The sequence below is a fragment of the Sorex araneus genome, chromosome 3, assembly GCF_027595985.1.
Source record: "Sorex araneus isolate mSorAra2 chromosome 3, mSorAra2.pri, whole genome shotgun sequence".
Lineage (NCBI taxonomy): Eukaryota > Metazoa > Chordata > Mammalia > Eulipotyphla > Soricidae > Sorex > Sorex araneus.
In genome coordinates, this window is record NC_073304.1 from 195,198,501 (window position 1) to 195,213,143 (window position 14,643).

General features: G+C 44.9%; 1 protein-coding gene across 1 annotated transcript in view; it reads left to right on the forward strand.

The window, feature by feature from the left end:
- The window catches only part of BLTP2 (bridge-like lipid transfer protein family member 2), a 34,441-nt gene that overhangs the window by 525 nt on the left and 19,273 nt on the right, over positions 1–14,643 (forward strand). Inside the window, exons 2-20 of the mRNA XM_055132351.1 lie at positions 444–567; positions 1,102–1,151; positions 1,845–1,992; positions 2,359–2,477; positions 2,711–2,771; positions 3,050–3,239; positions 4,070–4,193; positions 4,557–4,681; positions 4,917–4,984; positions 5,567–5,712; positions 6,882–7,000; positions 7,112–7,275; positions 7,424–7,682; positions 8,749–8,954; positions 11,358–12,450; positions 13,267–13,458; positions 13,593–13,795; positions 14,065–14,183; positions 14,305–14,525. Of these exons, the coding sequence (XP_054988326.1) occupies positions 444–567; positions 1,102–1,151; positions 1,845–1,992; positions 2,359–2,477; positions 2,711–2,771; positions 3,050–3,239; positions 4,070–4,193; positions 4,557–4,681; positions 4,917–4,984; positions 5,567–5,712; positions 6,882–7,000; positions 7,112–7,275; positions 7,424–7,682; positions 8,749–8,954; positions 11,358–12,450; positions 13,267–13,458; positions 13,593–13,795; positions 14,065–14,183; positions 14,305–14,525 (3,731 nt within the window). The remainder of the gene's footprint in view (positions 1–443; positions 568–1,101; positions 1,152–1,844; positions 1,993–2,358; positions 2,478–2,710; positions 2,772–3,049; positions 3,240–4,069; positions 4,194–4,556; positions 4,682–4,916; positions 4,985–5,566; positions 5,713–6,881; positions 7,001–7,111; positions 7,276–7,423; positions 7,683–8,748; positions 8,955–11,357; positions 12,451–13,266; positions 13,459–13,592; positions 13,796–14,064; positions 14,184–14,304; positions 14,526–14,643) is intronic.

Genomic DNA, 14,643 nt, shown 5'->3' on the forward strand with positions numbered 1-14,643 from the left:
GGTCCAGCTGCCCGGGCGACAGTGGCATTTGCGCGGATTGGGAGCGACTCCGAGTGTCTTCGGGTGGACACCTGCCTGGGGCGGAGACAGAGACCCTCAGGGGAGTGTGTGACGGCCTGTCTGCCTGTTGGTGCGGCGGGGTGTACTTGGATCACTCTTGTATCGTCCTCTTGCTATACCTCTGCGGCTCCTGCGGATTTGAGGCATTACTTTCTTTGTCCCCAACTTCAAGGGTGGAGTTGAGTTTGACTTCATGTAGGTGCAAGGAATACTCAAGGGGCTAGGGAGTCTGGTCAGTCTGACTGGAGTGTATGTTTGGGGAAGACGGGAGGCTTGTCCTGAAGATTCATGACCTTTGCAAGGCCCGCTGGGGACCCTTAGGGGGGTGGGAGGCCAGAATTGGGAGAGGGGTCTTGTAAACGCACAGGAATGTTTTTCTGCAGGTGGCTTGTGGTCCGGTTGGCCACCAAGTGGTGCGAGCGGAAGCTGCAGGCAGAGCTCAAGATTGGCTCCTTTTTTTGGATTCAGAATGTCAGTCTTAAGTTTCAGCAGCACCAACAAACAGTGGTAAGTCCCGAGGAACTTCCTGGGCATTCTTCTGGGGCAGAGCCAGCTGAATTTCACCCCTTAATTTCCTTTAGAAAAAAAAAACAAAAAATCCTGGGCGTCTTTTTCAGTTCACGTAGCCTTGACATCTCTTTGCAAAGATGATTTTGGGGTTAGTTTGGGAACACTACGATTGATGCAAGTTGTTTGATTTTAAATGTTTATAAGGCACGATATGTCCAGGACACATAAGATACAGAAGTGCACTAGAAAGATAACCGGGAACTGAAGCACATACTGTTCTAATTTGTGTTCTAATTTGAGAGGGGATATAGGGAAACATATCCATAAGAGAAAATTACTGAACAAGTTCAGCTAACATTTCTGTGAGGAGAAAGGTATACTGGTAAGGAGAGAAGTTGGTGAAAATGGAATGGAAATTTTTAGTGGAAGGACTGCAAAACTTCCTCCACTTCTTTAGAACCTTTTTTGGCTTGTCATGTTGCTTGTAACTTAAGAAGCTGGGATACAAAGCTTTCTCCCACACTGTTTTAGGAAATTGATAGCCTGTGGATTTCCAGCAAGCTCCTTAGTCATGATCTGCCGTGAGTATCCTTGTACTTTCACTCTCCCCTTGGGGAATATTTTGGGATTGGGATTTGCAGAATGATAGTCTTTCGTAGAGGCCTCACAATACAAGGGGAGGCGTGGGTTCTTGCAGTGTCTCACAATTAGTCTGGAAGCTACCATCTTCCTGAGACATAATGATAGCCACTATGAGTTTATCTTGCATAGTTTGCTCTACATTTCTTTATTTTTTCCATTTAAAAAAATTTGGGGGGAGCTTTTTGGGTCACAACTAGTGATGTTCAGGGGTTACTCTTGGCTCTGTACTCAGGAATTACTCCTGGTGGTGCACGGGGAGTACTATATGGAGTGCTGGGGATGGAATCCAGGTCAGCCATGTGCAAGGCAAATGCCCTACCCGCTGTATTATCACTCTGACCCTCTTTTTTTGTTTGTTTGTTTTTTAAGTGGGGGACCAGATCTCACTGTGCTCAGGGCTTATTCCTAGCTCTGTACTCAGGGATCACTTTTGGTGGGCTCAGGAAACCACATGGGGTGCTGGGGATAGAACCCAGGTCAGCTGCATACAAGGCAAGGATCCTATCCAATGTACTATCTCTCTGGCCCCTTGTGTTACATTTCTATGAAGGATGGGAGAGTGGACGTGAGGGATGGGAAGAGATTATTATGGGACAGAGGACTGATGGCAGTGAGGTTTTTCTTCTGAGCAGACACTATGTGGCATTGTGCTTTGGAGAGGTGCGTATCAGAACGGACCTGCAGAAGGTTTCTAGCCTGTTTGCCCCGTTCTCTCAGAACACTGGGGTGCATCAAAAGGAGCTGTCCTTTAGTCCATCTTTATTGAAGATCTTCTGCCAGGTGAGACTACTATCATCTTCCTGATTATACTAGAAATGACTGGTTTTAGAATCTTTTTTTTTTTTTTTTTTTGCTTTTTTTTTGGGTCACACCCAGCGATGCTCAGGGGTTACTCCTGGCTTTGCACTCAGGAATTACTCCTGGCGGTGCTTGGGGGACCATATGGGATGCCGGGGATCGAACCCAGGTCGGCCGCGTGCAAGGCGAACGCCCTACCCGCTGTGCTATCGCTCCGGCCCCTGGTTTTAGAATCTTAGCTTGCTTTTTCTACTACTTGGTGGCATAATACTAAGCTGCTTCTTAACTCTTTCGCCCATAGAAAGAATGCCTAATGATTATTTTTTCATCTTTGTTTTTTCCTTCTAGTTATTCTCCATTCATGTAGATTCTATAAATATCATGGTTCTCAAGGTGGCAACTTCTGAATCCCTGTGGCATATCAGAATCAGGGAAAGCAGCTTTCTTTTGGATAGTGATGGAAAAAGGTAAGCACCGGGTAACAGGTTTTGGTAGTTTCATTCTTGCTATAGAGTTACTTTCAGGTGGGTTGACATCAGGGCCTTTTTATTAGATTGTCAGTTTCTTATTTGGTGGTATTTGAGAAGATGCTAAGTTTAGGTGCTTCTTATTTTCTCCCTTCCAGCCAGCAAAGCTTAACTGAAGGTAAAAGATGGAAAAATGGGCAAGACCTTAATTTTTTTTTTTAACCCTTTTCTAGGCTGAAAAGTGAGGTGAGCCTAAGTCAGATCAACAGCAAAGTTCTAAAGAGTGGTCAGTTGGTGAGTATGTATTCAGCTTATCTTATTTCCTTCTGGGCATAGGCGGGCCTGGAGAGAGTGTACAAGTATTTAAGTTACCTGCTTTGCATGTGACTGATCCTGGTTTCATCCCTGGCATATTGCATCTGGTCCCTGATGCAATAAATGCTTCCTAAGCATTTCCAGGTGTGGCTAAACTCCTACCGCCCCCCTTCCTTCTTCTCCTCCCCCCCAAATATCAATGAACTTAGGACTTAGGTTCTCTATATGTCCACCTGAGAAGTTCATTCTCCTTACAGGAAGACACCTGCCTTGCAGAGCTCTCGCTGGCTCTAAAATTGTGTCTAGAGGTGAGCACCAGTAGTTGGAAATTGAAGGCGATCTCTGTGGATGTGTGGACACTGCACGCTGAGCTGCATGAGGGTCTTTTCCATAGTAAGCTGCTGCGCCAGGGCCCTGGCCTGGCACCCAGGCCTGTTTCCTATTCAGGTAAAGCTCTAGTCAGTGAACATCTTGGTTGCCCTGTTTTTGAGTTATTTTGAAAGTAGAAAAATAGAGTGGTCTACCTGCTTATTTAGTACTGATTTGTTAGTCACCGTGAGTTGATTCTAGGGGAGTTGGAGAAACTAGGGCGTTTACTTGTGGTGAGCGAAAAAACTAATATTTAGTAGGTTTTTACTGTGAACTAGATCTGTACTGTGCTTTCTGTGTTTTCTCACTAAATCTTCAGCGTTTCACAAATAAGGAAACTGAAACCTTAGAAGATTAGATAGCTAGAACTTGACTGAGGTCATATAGCTAGTCAGTAGCAAAAACAGAGTTTGTTTTTCCCTTGTTGCCCCCTCAGGATGTAAAGAATACTAAATCATAAGTAGTTTCAGTTGACCCTTCTCCCCTCATAAAAAAGAAATTTTTAAAAAAGGGCCAGAGAGATAATATGGGAGGTAAGGTCTTGCATTGCATGCAAATTTGGCCATGACCTACTTCAAATCCCTGACACCACATCTGGTCTCCTGATCTGCCAGAGTCACTCCTGAGCAAAAAGTCAGGAATAGACCCTGAGTATTGCTGGTATGGCCTAACTCTTGCCCTGCCCCCTTCCCCAAATAAAGATACTAAAACCTATATTCTTTTCATTGTACATCTTGCTTTTCATATTAATTATTAGTGTGGAGGAGTATTTATTAGTTTCTGGATTACTGGGCTATTTACCTTGTAGTCTAAAATTGGTCATGGGGGACATTTGACCAAAGAGGGAAGAGCATTTTGGGAGAATTTAAGGTGTTAAGGATTGATAGCTCTTGCTTTTATATTTTCAGAGATGGCAGAGGACTCGGCTGAGCCAGTTCTGCCTGGGCTGTGCTTTCTTCAGCAGCTGCCAGACCAGGTCAAAGTGAAGATGGAGAGCACAAGTGTGGTACTCTCCATGAATAGTCAGAAGAGGTAAGATCTCAGAGCAGGGGTGTGACGTACTGTAGAGTATTGTCTTGCATGTGTAAGGCGTTAGGTTTGATTCCTTGTACTGCCTGATTGGTTGAGCACTATCGTGACCCCTGAACACCAAGCTCTGGGAGTCACTGAGTACCACCAAGGTGACCTCCCCCCCACCACCAAAAAATAAGTAAATAACAAAAAGAGGTGAGTTCTCCACTCAGTAATATGGACAGTGAGAGTTGACAAAATGCACAGTGACAGTGAGACAAAATGCACATAATCAGTCTACTAGCTGCAAAAGCTTACCAGTGAGGAGAAAAGGAAGTATGGCATTCTGTTTCTTTCTGAACCAGAGTCTTATGTCTGTTTTAGGCACTTGAATTGGACACTGAAGCTGCTCCAATTCTTATACCACCGTGATGAGGATCAGTTGCCCCTTCGAAGTTTCACATCAAACTCGGATATGGCACAGATGAGCACTGAACTTCTGCTGAAAGGTTTACGAGTTGGGGTACTGGTACAAAGAATGGGAGGATAAGACTCTCTTCTCATGTTTAATGTGCTCTGTCTTTCAGTGTAACTGGTGAAGCGGGAGGAGGGAAGTATACTAAGTGAAGATAGGTCCGATTCATGAGTGTTAGATACAGTCTGTTGATCTCACTTACTTTTAGCCCTTCTGTAGTTTACTTATTGTCCTTCCAGTGTTCTCAGATCTGCACTGTTTCTTTACAGATGGGTTATTGCTGTCCCAGAGCCGCCAGCGCATTGTCTGCCTCAATTCCCTCAAAGCTAGCATTCAGGTATAGTACCAAAAAATAATGTTTTTCTGAGATTGTACAATAGGTAAGGTGCTTGCCTTGCATGTAGCCTACTTGGGTTCCCTCCCTAGCACCATGTATGGTCCCTGAGCACTACTAGGAGTGATCCATGAGTGCAGAGCCAGGAGTAAGCCCTGAGCACTGCAAAATGTCGCCCAAGACCCATACCAAAATAAATAAAAACAGAAATTATAAAAAACAGATCAACAGCATCAGGAATTATTCCTTTCTGGGCCAGATAGCTGGCTTAAAGGTAGAGCACATGCTTTGCATATGGGACTTCCAGGTTTAATTCCCAGAACCCTGTGGTCTCTTGAGCAGCCACTGGGTGTGGCCAAAATAAAATAAGGATTATTCCTTTCTCTGGAAATGTTACGTCTAAAATGAGCTGAAACATAAAACCTAAGGGACTTGAGAGATAAAGAGTTTGAGCTCATGCTTTGTATGCTAGAGGCCTATGTTTAATCCCTGGCACCAAATGGTTTTTCTGAGCACCACTGGAAGTGACCCCTAAGCACTCTGGGTGTATCCCAAAAAACACAGGTCTGATGTTCTCATTTCCAGGTGACCACCATTGACCTCTCAGCCTCCCTGTTTCTGAATACTTGCATTATTCATTACCGGCACCAGGAATTCTCTCATTGGCTACACATGCTAGCTCTGGAGACTCAAGGGTCTAATTCATCTGCTCTTAAGAAAAGGGAAGAAAGGTCAGTGTAATCTTTTTCATTTACCCTCTTATCAACAGATTCTCTAAAATTTTTGTGGTCTAAAGTGGCACATTCTAATAAATATGTGCTTGAGGATTAGAGAGATAGCAGAGGAGGTAAGGCGTTTGCCTTTCGTATGCCTGCTTCAGTCATGACCTTGGTTTGATCCCTGGCACCAAGTATGGTCTCCTGAGGTCACTCCTGAGCACCTCTGGGTGTTGCCGAAAACAACTCTTCCCCGCAAAAAAGTATATGAGGGCCAGAGAGATAGCTCAGCAGACTGGAACACATGCTTTGCAAGCAGTAGAGCTGGGTGTAATCCCCTGTACTGGATGGTTCTTTGATCTGCCAAAAGGAAGGACTCTCAAGCAACACAAGGTTGTGGTAAAACCACAAACAAAAGTATACACTTGATTGTTTGGTGTCCTTAAATCTCAATTTTGGTAACAATTCTATCATATTTTTCATTAGTCTAGATCAGTGTTTCTCAACCAGGGGCTATATAATCCTTTGGGGGCTTCTAAGATATTCCAAGGGACAAGTGGTGAGAAATCATGTAAATGGAGGCTACAGTATGAGACCAGAAGGTCAACTGGTTGGCCAGGGGCCACAGGAATGACATGAGGTTTAATAGGGGCCATCGTTGGAAAAAGGTTGTAAAACACTGAAGATAAAATGGTGCCATTTTATTTTATATGCTTGGAGCCCAACACAAAACTTAACTGTCCAAAATAAACATTTGTTGACATGAACTTAAACAATAGCTTCTCTGCCTCAATTGTAAGGTGACAGGTTTTGGCAGCATTCCGTATCTCTGTGTAGTGCTACTTTATGTTGCAGATCATTATCTCATACATATGCGTGTATGTCACATTATTATGTTTGTAGGTTAAATCATATGCTGATGTTCATCATATGTGATCTATGAGATCAGTTCTCTGTATGGTTCAACCTGCTATCATTTTGATGTTTCTGAAGATTACCACTGGGAGTAACAGCAAGCCAAATGAGTTCAGTCTTTTATATTCTGTCCATTCCATTCTAAGTTCCATCCCATTCTAAGAGTTACAACAAAACTTGTCCTAACTTTTAAGAGCTTCAGCAATTTGTTCCATGAAAATAAACCTAAATTCTTTCCTTATTAAACAGTGTGTATTCTTCCTATACAGAATCTTCCCCCAGATTCTGGCTCCCATCATCCTTAGCACCTCTATCTCCAATGTCAACATTTCCATTCAGCTGGGAGATACACCACCCTTTGCCTTGGGATTCAATTCCGTCTCTCTGGGTAAGGTTCTGTGATGGAAAAGAAACAAGAATCTGTCCATTAATCTAGTTGAGCCTGATTAATGACGGCAGTGGCTCCATAGAATTCCTCTCTTCCACCTCTTTTGTTCAGATTACCAACACTTGAGGCCACAAAGTATCCATCAGCGAGGCGTCCTAACTGTAGATCATCTCTGCTGGCGGGTGGGCAGTGACTCCCACATTCAACGGGCCCCCCACCCACCCAATATGCATGTTTGGGGCGAGGCACTTGTCCTGGACTCCTTTGCACTACAGGTAGGTGGGGTGTTTCAAGAACAAGGGTCTGTAGAGTTTTCTTGTGCTTCAAAGTACTCAATACGTTTGGTGTCAGGTGATGTATAAGGGCATTGCAGACCGTACGTGTGCGTGACTGTTCTTATGGGACCCTGTGCTTTTTTTCTAGGGTAGTTATAACCAGCCTCTGGGCTTGTCCAGCACCCAGTCAGATACCCTTTTTCTTGATTGTACTATCCGAGGACTACAGGTAGAAGCATCAGACACCTGTGCCCAATGTCTCTCTCGGATTTTATCCTTGATGGGCCCACAATCTGGGAAACCGGCTGTTTCTAGGGAATCTTCATTTGGGGAATCTGTGTCATTATTGTGGAAGGTGGACTTGAAGGTGGAGGACATGAACTTGTTCACCCTTTCTCCCCTGGTTGGTAAGTAGAATAGGGAGTCTAGGATTGTATCCTAGGCAGATTGTGGTTATGCTCTGATTTTTCTCAATGAAGTGAAATTTCTGGAATTTCACTGACTGAGATGCTGAAAGTTGCTTGTGTTATTATTGTGTAAGTTTTAAGCAAGATAGACAAAGGTAAAACTTACTGACCTTGGGGCTGGAGCAATATAGCATAGTGGCTAAGGTGCTTGCCTTGCACACAGCTAACCCGAGCTCATTCCCAGCAACACATATGGACTCGGGGCTGGAGCGATAGCACAGCGGGTAGGGCGTTTGCCTTGCACGCGGGCAACCCGGGTTCGATTCTCAGCATCCCATATGGTCCCCCAAGCACCACCAGGAGTAATTCCCGAGTGTAGAGCCAGGAGTAACCCCTGTGCATTGCCATGTGTGACCCAAAAAGCAAAAAAAAAAAAAAAATCCACATATGGTCTGTTAAGCACAGGCCAGATTGATCTCTGAACACAGCTGGACTCCTTTGCTGTTGTGGCCCAAAAACAGAAGAGGGAAAAAGACTTAACTAGTCTTGACATCTCATCAGGAGAAAGAGATCTGTGCAGCTGTTTAATTTCCTTATGTTCTTACTTCCAGAGTAACTGCTGCATCTCTAGGAAATTTATTTATTTAATTTGGGGGGTTTGGGGGTCCATACTGGGTGATGGACAGGAGTCACTCCTGATTTTGTGCTCAGGAATTACTCCTGGTGGTGCTCTGGCAACTGTATGGGATGCCAAGGATTGAACCCAGGTCTGTCACATGCAAGGCAAGTGCCCTCCCTGCTGTACTATTGCTCCGGCCCCTCTCTGGAAAATATATTAGAATTTGGGAACTACTTTGTTGCTACCAGATTTAGTTAGATTGAGAGGAAGGAAGAATTTCCCTAAGATGTGAGAAGTGAGTTTTTGGAAAGTGTGGGAATGAGGTTGACTAGAGAGAGGGTATAAATAAGAAAAGAGAATGAAGACTTTTGAGAACCTTTGGAGAATCAAGAATGAAGACTTTTGAGAAGCCTTTTGACAACCAAGGCTGTTGTTTTTGGGTGTTAGGTGCTTCTGAGGTTCGACTTGACACACTAACTGTCCTGGGCAGTGCTGAAACGTCCACCGTGGGTATTCAAGGACTCGTGCTTGCTTTGGTGAAGTCAATCACAGAGAAGATGCAGCCCTGTTGCAAGGCTCCTGACATTCCCGCTCCAGTGCTCTGCCTCTCCATGCTCTCCATCACCTATCATAGCAGTATCCGCTCTCTAGAGGTAAAACTTTTTTTTCAAGAGTTTGGGGGTTGAGGGGGATGTTAGGACCATGTTAGGCAGTGCTCAGGTGCTATTCCTACCTGTTCAAAAGTGACCCCTTGTGGTACTCTGGAGACCATTTGTGCCAGACATCAAATTATGGCTGACCACATGCAAGGCAAGTGCTTTAATCCCTATATTATCTCTCCTGTTTGAGCTAATACTTTCTTAGGGAAATAGAATTAGGTTCATTTTTGCCTAGACTTAGAGCATTTTTTTATTTTTAATTTTTTTTATTTTTGCATTTTTTTAATTTATTTTTTTTAAGTTGTTCATAATAATTTATTACATCCAATATTCCAGCACCAATTCTGACACCATTCCACCACAATTCTTTCTTTCTTTCTTTCTTTCTTGCTTTCTTGCTTTTTTGCTTTCTTGCTTTCTTGCGTCACACCCAGTGATGCACAGGGGTTACTTCTAGCTCTGTACTCAGGAATTACTCCAGGCGGTGCTCAGGGGACCATATGGGATGCTGGGAATCGAACCCGGGTTGGCTGCATGCAAGGCAAATGCCCTACCTGCTGTACTATCACTCCAGCCCCCACCACCATTATTTCTAATTTTACCACCACTACCCCAACCTGCCCCAAAAGCACATACTAAATAGGTTGTTTTGTATTGCTTATTATGAATAATTCGCTAAAAATGATCCAAAAAAGTTTCCTTAGAGGAAAGTGTGTGAAGAGAGTTGTATCTCACCCTACAGTCATTATAAGCTTAGAGCATTTACTAGTCTTTTAAGTCATGGGAAACATACCTAGTGACAAATTAGTAATTATCTACTTATAACCAAGTTATTTCTTGACAATAGTTGTAGCTTCCAGGATTATTTTGAAGGATATGTCAGACCTGAATAACTTAAAGTGTAAATTTTTTTTTGATATACCTGTCAGAAAAACAAGAGGCCTTTTAAAGATCATGATCTGGCTTCATTTGTCTAAAGCATCCCCTCATTAATGGATTGGAAAGGATCTGAAGATGTAAATACTGGTCTCTGAAAATTAAGTTTGTTTTTTTGTTTTAAATTTTTGTTGTTGTGTGGGGAAAACCTAGTGGTATTTAGGGTTTAGGGCGGGGAATTCAGAGGAATTTTTCTGTGTTGACGCTAACTTTTTATTTTTTTTTTGCCTTTTGGGTCACACCTGGCGATTCACAGGGGTTATTCCTGGCTCTGCACTCAGGAATTATTCCTGGCGTTGCTCAGGGGACCATATTGGATGCTGGGAATTGAACCCAGGTTGGCCGCTTGCAAGGCTAGCGCCCTACCTGCTGTGCTATCGCTCCAGCCCCCTGAAGCTAACTTTTTTTTTAAGGTCTTATATATTTTTTATTGTTTGTTTTTGCTTGGGTTTGGTTTTGGGCCATGCTCAGCTGTGCTCAAGGCTTACTCCTGGCTCTGCATCAGGAATCACTCCTGGCAGGCCAGCAAGACCAGGTCTGCCTAGTGCAAGGTGAGCACCTAACCCACTGTACTCTCTTTCCAGTCCCTGAAATTAACATTTTATCTGTCCACTTAGTTATTTATACTTTGTGTGTGTGTGCAGGGGTGTTTTTTTTTGGAGGGGGACTCACCTGGTTGTCCTCAGGGCTTACCACTGACTCTCTGCACTCAGTTATCTCTCCTGGTGGGCTTTAGGGATCATATGGGGTGCTGGTTTGACTGCATGCAAAGTAAGTGTCTTACCTGCTATACTGTTATTCTGGCCCCTGACATTTTTTAAAAAGCTGATAAGTACTCTGCTGCCTTTTGTTTTGTTTTTTTGTTTTTGATCATGCCTGACTGCTCAGGAACTACTCCCAACTCTGCTTGGGGGGTTCCCTAGCAGTATTCAGGAGACCATGTGGTGCTGGGAATTGAACCCCAGCCTCCTGCATGCAAAGCAGGTGCTCAGCCCATCGACCTAGCTCTCTGGTCCTTCCACTACCTCTGTAATGTGCATTTTTAAAATACATTAATTATTATGTAGTCTTGTATTATCACTTTTTATCTAACTTTTAAGAAATAAGTAAAGTGCATGCTTCGCATGTTGAAGGCCCTGATTTAGTCCTTAGCACCACCTGGTTCCCTACCATCACCAGGAGCTATTCCAGAGCACAAAGCTGGGAGTAGCCACTGAGCATTGCTGGGAGTGACCCCAAAACAAAAGAAATAGTATGTGCTTTTAAATGTAAGAGAACTACTAAGAACTGTTAGGTCAGCATATTATTACTAAGGGGAAACATGGCAAGAGAGTAATCAATGTGGTTACTAAGGAAAGACTTCTGGGTGGAGATGATTGTTGAGCCAAGTGTGCTTGCAAAATCACTCCTTTTGTTCTTGCCCAGGGTGACTGACAAATCTTTTTCTCTTATTCCCCAAAGGTTCAGTGTGGTGCAGGGCTGACCTTACTGTGGAGCCCCCCAGATCACATGTACCTATACCAGCACATCCTGGCCACCTTGCAGAGCCGAGATCTCCTGAGAGCTACTCTGTTTCCTGAGACTGTTCCACTTATTGAACTAGAGACTCCCAAGACTGCTTATGAGCTAGAAAGCCAACCCCCGGAGCCATCTCCCCCCAAGCGACTGCTAAACTTGACACTAGAAGTGAGCACGGCCAAACTGACAGCTTTTGTAGCTGAGGACAAGTTCATTACCCTGGCTGCCGAGAGTATATCAGTCAGCCGGCATGGCGGGTCACTGCAGGCTTACTGTCCAGAGCTGGCTGCTGGTTTTGATGGCAATGGTATTTTCAATTTCAAGGAGGTGGAGTTGCAGTTGCTGCCTGAGCTGGAGGAGATGATCCTCCACCGGAATCCCTTCCCTATGTTACAGACCCTCCGGAACCGTGTTTGGCTTCTCTCCTTGGGCTCAGTTTCGGTGGAGTTTCCTTATCAGTATGACTTCTCTCGAACTCTAGATGAGGCTGTGGGAGTGCAGAAATGGTTGAAGGGGCTGCATCGAGGAACTCATGCTCAGGCCTCTCCGAGTTCTGCCCCCCTCCCACCTGATCTACTTTTGAAGATTCAACACTTCTCATGGGTTTTCCTGGATGACGTTTTTGAGGTGAAGCTTCGTGATAACTATGAACTGATGAAGGATGAAAGTAAGGAGAGTGCCAAAAGGCTACAGCTGTTGGATGCTAAAGTAGCTGCCCTGAGAAAGCAGCATGGGGAGTTATTGCCAGCTCGCAAAATCGAGGAGCTTTATGCCTCTTTGGAACACAAAAACATTGAAATCTACATCCAGCGCTCCCGTCGTCTCTATGGCAACACGCCCATGCGCCGAGCACTGCTCACTTGGAGCGTGGCAGGGTTAGAACTGGTGGCTTTGGCAGATGCGTCTTTTCATGGGCCTGATCGTGTGTTGGAGCAGGTTCGAGAACTTGATCCAGTCAGCCCATTTCCTTCAGAAGGAATCGATCTTGTTATACAGTGGTGCCGTATGATCAAGTGCAATGTCAAGACGTTTCTGGGTAAGTAGTGCTTCCTTATTTGCAGAGCCTGGTGTTTCTCCCCAAAGCTCCAGGAGGTCTTTGATTACAGAGGAGCTTGGTTATATAGGGAACTACGGCTATTTTTAGAAGGGTGGGCTCCTCTTCCCTTTCTTTGTTCCTGAATTTCACCCTGAAACTGCTTAGTTAACATAAAGGGGTAACTAATGATCATGTTCAGGATTAGTTTGAATCTTAATGCGTCATCCCTCATTTTCTGTTCAGGGTCTTTATGCCCTTTTCATTATTTACTTTTTTTTTTTGCTTTTTTGGTCACACCCAGCGATGCTCAGGGGTTACTCCTGGCTTTGCACTCAGGAATTACTCCTGGCGGATGCCGGGGATCGAACCTGGGTCGGCCGAATGCAAGGCAAACGCCCTACCCTCTGTGCTATCTCTCCGGCCCCCCCTTTTTTTTTTTTTTACATATGTCATTTTCCTTTACTTTTACATGAAGTCAGTAACTGACATGCAGCCCTTTTTTTTTTTCTTTTTGGTCACACCCGGCGATGCACAGGGGTTACTCCTGGCTCTGCACTCAGGAATTACTCCTGGCAGTGCTCAGGGGACTGTAGGGGATGCTGGGAATTGAACCTGGGTTGACCACGTGTAAGGCAAATGCCCTACCCTCTGTACTATCACTCCAGCCCCTATGCAGCCCATTTTTATTTTAAATCAGCTGTTAGTTCTTGTTCTGTTAGTGGTTTTGTGAAATAATGGGTAAAGTAGTGACGGGAAAAGGGCCTGAGATTGCTGAGCAAAATCCTTAGTAGCCAGTATCTCTTCTTGCAATAACAGTTCGGATAAGAGATTATCCCCGGTACCTGTTCGAGATCCATGACTGGAAACTGATGGGTCGGCTTGTGGGCACGGAGCAGAGTGGTCAGCCTTGTTCCCGACGGCGTCAAATATTGCACTTGGGGCTTCCCTGGGGTAATGTGGCAGTGGAGAGGAACATGCCCCCACTCAAGTTCTACCATGACTTCCGCTGTGAGTAGAGGAGGGCAGTTGGTTTGTGGTATGTTTATGACTGAGTGGGCAATGAGCTATGGCCTTCTGAAGTGAAGGAAGACTAGAGGGATGAAGTTGTGTAATGAGCTGTGCTCTTTGTCTCTCAACTCCAGCGGAAATCTTCCAGTATACAGTGATTTGGGGCCCATGCTGGGATCCAGCGTGGACACTGATTGGCCAGTCTGTGGACCTCTTGACCAAACCCTCAGCTGACCCCAGCCCACCCTTGCCCTGGTGGGACAAGAGCCGTCTTCTGTTCCATGGAGACTGGCACATGGACATTGAACAGGCCAATCTGCACCAGCTCGCTACTGAGGTGAGGGGTCTAGAGTTATTTTCTGTTAGGATTGTATGGTTGGGGTTGTCCAGACACATGGAGGAAGAGAGAGAAGGACACTGATCAGGGTGCTTGCTTTGGTCACACATATATTAAAATTGGAGTACAGAGATCAGCATGGCTTTAGTACAAGAATGATACAGAAACTCATGAAGCATTTCATGTTAAAAAAAGATGAGAGGTACTGATTTTGGAGATGTGAATGATATTTACATTCATGTCTTACCAAGTTCTTGGAATGGTTATAGGATCCATACAACACAACTGAAAATATGCACTGGGAGTGGAACCACCTGTCATTTCACTGGAAACCTGGTCAGTTTGTGTTCAAGGGTGATTTGGATGTCAACGTGAGAACAGCCTCTAAGTGAGTAGAGTGATGGATGGATCCTGAGTAGGGTTTGGGAATCAGGGTAGAGGGAGAGGGGAAGAACTAAGGGATTGCAAGTGACCAGAGCACTGAGGACTGGGCCTCTGTTGTGAGACAGGTATGATGACTGCTGCTTCCTACACCTGCCTGACCTCTGCATGACACTGGACCTGCAGTGGCTGTGCCATGGGAACCCCCATGATCACCATAGTGTTACTCTGTGGGCCCCGGAGTTCCTGCCTGAGGTGCCCTTGGGCCAACTTCATGACTCTTACCGGGCCTTCCGTTCTGAGAACCTCAATCTCTCCATCAAGATGGATCTGACTCGGCACAGCGGGAGTAAGACTTGGGTCTGGGGCCGTGGGGAGGAATGGCTAAGGAAATGGGAAGACTTCATCCTAATTCTCTGGGGATGATACAGGAAAATGACAAGAAAGAATGGAGTTAGTACCTTTGG